Source organism: Phragmites australis, chromosome 3, assembly GCF_958298935.1.
Source record: "Phragmites australis chromosome 3, lpPhrAust1.1, whole genome shotgun sequence".
NCBI classification, from domain to species: domain Eukaryota; kingdom Viridiplantae; phylum Streptophyta; class Magnoliopsida; order Poales; family Poaceae; genus Phragmites; species Phragmites australis.
The window spans coordinates 1,156,548-1,162,547 of record NC_084923.1 but is presented as its reverse complement, the minus strand read 5'-3'; the positions used below and the strand labels follow the sequence as shown (position 1 = coordinate 1,162,547).

General features: G+C 49.2%; 1 protein-coding gene across 1 annotated transcript; it reads left to right on the top strand.

The window, feature by feature from the left end:
* Window positions 1–1,294: 1,294 nt before the first annotated feature.
* LOC133911425 (subtilisin-like protease 4) lies at window positions 1,295–4,041 on the top strand. Its single transcript, XM_062353663.1, has one exon. The coding sequence runs from the start codon at window positions 1,570–1,572 to the stop codon at window positions 3,823–3,825; it is 2,256 nt and encodes a 751-aa protein (XP_062209647.1). The 5' UTR covers window positions 1,295–1,569; the 3' UTR covers window positions 3,826–4,041.
* Window positions 4,042–6,000: the final 1,959 nt, after the last annotated feature.

Here is a 6,000-nt window from a genome sequence, read left to right as displayed (position 1 = left end):
GAGGAAATGCAATTGCAGAGAGAGAGAGGGCCAGAGGGGGGGCATGCGCAGGGCTGAAAATTCTAAAGACGTCTTTGATTTCAGGCCCGAGTAAGTAAAAAGCAGGTCCTAAGATTATTTTTAACGGTTTTCTTTGCAAGTCATGTTTATTTGTGTTTCTTTCAATGCTTTAATAGTTTTTTACGAAGAGATTTTCTCCCGATTTTTATACTCAGGATTATCTCTTATTTTCTTTCATGATTTATTTTAAAGAGAAACTATTAAAAATAAGAGAAAATAAAAATAATAAAGATGATAAGAAAAATAACGAAATGAATATAATATAATTAGAGATGTCTAAAAAGATGACACGAGTCGCCTACCATCCGGCCGTCCAGCGAGCAGCGGTCAGCGGTCCACGGGACGACGCGGATTAGAATGATGGTTGCTGCAGTGCATACCGATACCGCCGTTCAGCTAGCGATGTCTCAGCGGCCGTGGCTCGTGCTGTGTCTATCGTAACCCTATGGACCATGGCTAGCAGAACCGTTCGACCTAAGGACTGAATGATTTCTCACAATCTGCATGGCAGGAGCTGTACTTTTTTTTTCCCCCGAGCAATTACAGGAGCTGTGCCTTCGTTTCAAGTTGAACAAAACTCGTTGAGCACGTCATTTAGAAGCACTTGTTCGGGATAAGCCTGGGTTGGAGTGTACAATACTTATGTTCACAAGGATCCCAAAAGTTAACCGTACCTTAACTGGTGGAGTTAAACCCGTGGACCTCGCCGGGAAGTAACTCCAGCCCCAGCTCCAGGTGAATTTTATTACGTCACGGTAACCAACTAACCAAATTGCAAGTCATGAGTTATAATTTTTTAATAAAAATATAATAGTGTGGAACATATTATCGTATAAAATTTTAGCTCAAACAACAAATTATACATAGAGAAAAAAGAAAATTTAGTGATTTATACAGAGGTACCATTCACAGATAAAATTTCTTTTTTTTATTTCTTCTTTTATAAGTTGTTGTTTGAGCTTAAATTTATAAGATGACATATGATAGCATTATCTACGCTATCATATTTTTGTAATTTTTTTACAACTTTTAATATAAGATTTTGATTGATTAGTTATACGGCCACACATATACATTTGTATAGCTCCGGGACTTCTCAGAGCCGAGCAACCCCGATTGACACGTCGTTTTCTGATCCAACGGTAACCGTGGTCATTCGGAACCCAGGGGATATCATCGAATTCAAAACCAATCGAGTCCTCTCCTCTCCTGCTCCTCCTGCTTCGATTCTGCTCTCCAGCTCATCGCCAGTGCTGGCCAGTGCTGTGCGCTGCCCATGAGTCACTCCTCTCCCACCCACTGCCGCTGCCGGCCACCCTACATAAACCCCGGCACTCCCCTCGTTCTTGCCACGCCACGCCACACCCCTCCCCTGCCTCCCTCACTTCAAATCAATTCAGCGCCAGTGAGCAGTAAGGCCAAGGCAGCATCCAGCAATAGCAGCTACCACTGCCCCTTGTCTTCCTCCTCCCGGCATCCTCCCTTGTCTTCCTCCTAGCAACTGGCATCATGAGGACCCAAAGAAGCCTCCTTGCCTTCCTCCTCTTGATTTCCTTTGCATTGCTCGCCGTCTCCTATGCGCAGGAGCGCAAGAACTATGTAGTGCATCTCGTGCCGAGAGAGGAGGGCAGCACCGACTCGGTAGAGGAGTGGCACCGGTCGTTCTTGCCGGAGGCCACGCTGGACTCGGCGGGCGACGACGGCCCAAGAATCATATACTCGTACAGCCACGTGTTGCCGGGGTTTGCCGCGCGGCTCACCGAGGAGGAGGCCGAGAGGCTGAGGAACCGGGAGGGGTGCTTGAGGCTGTACCCCGAGGAGTTCTTGCCACTGGCGACCACCCACTCGCCGGGATTCCTCGGCCTCCACCTCGGCAAGGACGGCTTCTGGAGCCGTTCCGGGTTCGGCCGGGGTGTGGTGATTGGGCTATTGGACACCGGCATCATGCCCAGTCACCCGTCCTTCGGCGACGCCGGGTTGCCGCCGCCGCCGAAGAAATGGAAGGGGACCTGCGAGTTCAAGGCGATCGCCGGAGGCGGTTGCAACAACAAGGTCATCGGCGCGCGCGCGTTCGGGAGCGCGGCGATTAACAGCACGGCGCCGCCTGTGGATGACGCGGGGCACGGCACCCACACGGCAAGCACGGCGGCGGGCAACTTCGTCGAGAACGCCGACGTGCGCGGCAACGCGCACGGCACGGCGTCCGGGATGGCGCCGCATGCGCACCTGGCCATATACAAGGTGTGCGCCCGAAGCCGGTGCTCCATCATGGACATCGTCGCGGGGCTGGACGCCGCCGTCAAGGACGGCGTGGACGTGCTCTCCTTCTCCATCAGCGCGACCGATGGCGCGCAGTTCAACTACGACCTCATCGCCATCGCCACCTTCAAGGCCATGGAGCACGGCATCTTCGTCAGCGCCGCGGCCGGCAATGGAGGCCCCACCGCCGGCACTATCACCAACGGCGCGCCCTGGATGCTGACGGTCGCGGCTGGCACCATGGACCGCGAGATACGCACAACCGTAAGGCTCGGCAACGGACAGGAATTCGACGGCGAGTCGCTGTACCAGCCCCGGAACAACACCGCCGGGCGCCAGCTCCCGCTCGTATTCCCGGGCCATAACGGCGACCCGGATGCCCGCGACTGCAGTTCGCTGGTCGAGGCCGAGGTGAGTGGCAAGGTGGTGCTCTGCGAGAGCCGCTCGATCACCGAGCACGTCGAGCAGGGCCAGACTGTGTCCGCGTACGGCGGCGCCGGCATGATCCTCATGAACAAGGCGGCGGAGGGGTACACCACTTTCGCCGACGCGCACGTGCTGCCCGCGTCGCACGTGAGCTACGCTGCGGGGTCAAAGATCGCGTCCTACATCAAATCCACGGCCAAGCCCACGGCGACCATCACCTGCCGGGGGACGGTGATGGGCTCGTCCCCGGCGCCGTCCGTCGCGTTCTTCTCGTCGCGCGGGCCCAACAAGGCCAGCCCAGGCATTTTGAAGCCGGACATCACCGGTCCCGGCATGAACATTCTCGCCGCGTGGGCGCCCAACGAGTTGCATCCCGAGTTCGCGGACGACGTGAGACTCCCCTTCTTCATGGAGTCCGGCACGTCGATGTCGACGCCGCACCTGAGCGGGATCGCCGCCATCATCAAGAGCCTCCACCCAACCTGGTCCCCCGCGGCGATCAAGTCGGCGATCATGACGTCGGCGAACACCGCGGACCACGCCGGCGTGCCGATCAAGGACGAGCAGTACCGCCGGGCGAGCTTCTACGCCATGGGAGCCGGCTACGTGAACCCCTCCCGCGCCGTGGACCCAGGGCTGGTCTACGACCTCAACACCAACGACTACATCGCCTACCTCTGCGGGCTGGGGATCGGGGACGACGGCGTGACGGAGATAGTCCATCGCAACGTCTCCTGCGCCAAGCTCAAGCGCATCACGGAAGCAGAGCTCAACTATCCGTCACTCGTGGTCAAGCTGCTGTCCCAGCCAATCACCGTTCACCGCACCGTGACCAACGTCGGGACGGCGAACTCGGTGTACACGGCCGTGGTGGAAATGCCCAATAAGGAGGTGTCAGTCATCGTGCGGCCGCCGATGCTGCACTTCTCCAAGGTCAACGAGATGCAGAGCTTCACTGTGACGGTGCGATGGAACGGCCAGCCGGCCGTCGCCGGCGCCGAGGGGAACCTGAAGTGGGTCTCCAACGAGCACGTCGTGAGGAGCCCAATCGTGATACCACCGGCGATGGCCGTCGCGTAGCTTGTCTGCTTAATTTGATCGTGTCGGATGCTATTAGTAGTAAGTAGGAACTCATCACTGGCCCGTGTACGTACCGTGAAGAAGTAGGCGATTGCTGTATAGGCTACCGATCATCGTTTAGCACCTCGATCTGTAACGCAGCAAGCTCAGCTGCAATGGTGCTCGTGTAAATAACGGAAATAATGGCTTCAAAATGTCTCTGTTACACTTGCGCTTGGCGATTCTCTTGGTGATGACAGACGGTCGAGCATGGCCATAGAGCGTTGCTGGGTCCGTAAATGCCAACCAGGAAACGTCACAGGAGTAAAAGCGACAGAGGGAGAGCCAGCGACGCAGGGCTGGCTTAGCTTGCGTCATTATTTACCCGAGAGTCGAGTCGAGACGCTCCAGTTAAGGCGTTCCTGCTTCATTCACTTTAAGACGACAAGGCTACTTTCCAGGCTGTCAAATTCATTTTCTCTCCTGCACTACCGTACATGTAAGGTCCTGTTTGTTTCAGCTTCGGATTCTGGCTTTCAGCTTTTATAATCCGAAGCTGAAACAAACATGCAGCTTTTGGTTATAGCTTTTTAAAATCTGCTGATTAGATTGTGAGAATCTGAGAAGCTGGTTTTCCTCAGCTTTTGATAGATTGTGAAAGTCCATTTTACTAAACTGTCCATTAATTTTTTTTAGAATCTACAGTCTAAAAGCTTTTCACAATCCAGCTTTTCACAATCCAGCTTTTAACAATCCAGCTTTTATAAGCTGCTTTTCAGAATCTCTAGCTGAAACAAACAGGCCCTAAGCTGGGCTGAGCCGCAAAACAATGAATTGCATGCTAGCACGTAGCCTGAGCATAGCTTTAATCATTTAATGCAACCATAAATGTAGTATTTTTTAGATTTAACCACAAGAAAATTTCTTACGAATACTCGTGTAAGTCTAGACTCAAAACTCCGAATATCCCGAGCTATTAGTGTTTTCGTTTCAGGCCCAATGAGATAAGAATTCTGGTACGGTGAATTTAGTATTATTTTAGTGGTTTAGATAGATTAGGACCTATTTATAAGTCTTCAAACTTCAAACATAATACTTATAAATTAATCTCTTTACACTATTGATGATAAAAATATAAGAGACTGCTATGTCTATATAAGCCTACTTCACATATGGGCTAAGCTATGCTGTAAACAAATTTTAAAGGTGGGGTTATAGTTATTCTCCGTCTTTAATCTAAGAAAATAGGGGTTTTTGCAAATTTGCCACTGATTTTTTATTTTTTGCAAGAATACCACTCGAATGCAGTTCTGGTGATATTTTTTGTAATTTTTTAATGATAAATTTACAATAACGGTTCAAAACAGTGCAAATTTACAATTGTCTCAAAAAAATATGAGCACCCAACTCAAAATTAGATTGTAGGATTAAGATGGCCGATTAGAGAAGATAAATAGGCGCCTCACAATTTTTTTGCGAAATATATGACCTACTGTTTCTTCACCAAATGCACTCAAGAAAAAAATCACCACAAAGAGCAATGCAACAGAAATTCAGACTCAACCCAAAAGTTTCGATTTAAAAATCAAATTTGAAAATTTAACAAAAGGTAGGTCTTATGGTTAGAATCAAACCATAGGTTCCACAGCAAACCAATCTATGACTCAACCCCACATAATAATTGGAAATTTAGGAGAAACATCAAAAAATCAAAGGATATGATCATCGGGTGAAGAAAATCTCCAAGTTAGTGGATTAGAGGCAAATGAATTAATTACCGAATTATGTACTTTTGTACGTGAATTTTATGCCTCTAACAACGAGAAGATTAACTCGAATAATATGGAAAAATTCAGCTCAAACACGAAAACGAAAATCACAACCGAGATCGAAAACTTGCAAGAAAAAAAACAATGGAGCTATTAGAGGAAAACTAGAAGAAGGGGAATTCAAGTATATGAAAAAATATAGACTTCATTACTTAAAAAGGACAGCTCTATTTTAGGCAAATTATAAAGATTTTTCTCTCAAAACTCACCCATATTACTTAGGCTACGCATTCATCCTTCTTCTCCTCTAAAATCATAGCACTAGACTCTCAAATAGCTACCCCTCTATTTATAAGTCTAGAAAACTTAGGAATTAATTTTCTAGTTTGTTACCAAAATACTCATTTCTATAGTACATTCCTATATA

Excerpts from the sequence above, each read along its gene's own strand:
- LOC133911425 (XM_062353663.1), top strand. The coding sequence starts at position 1,570 with ATGAGGACCCAAAGAAGCCTCCTTGCCTTCCTCCTCTTGATTTCCTTT.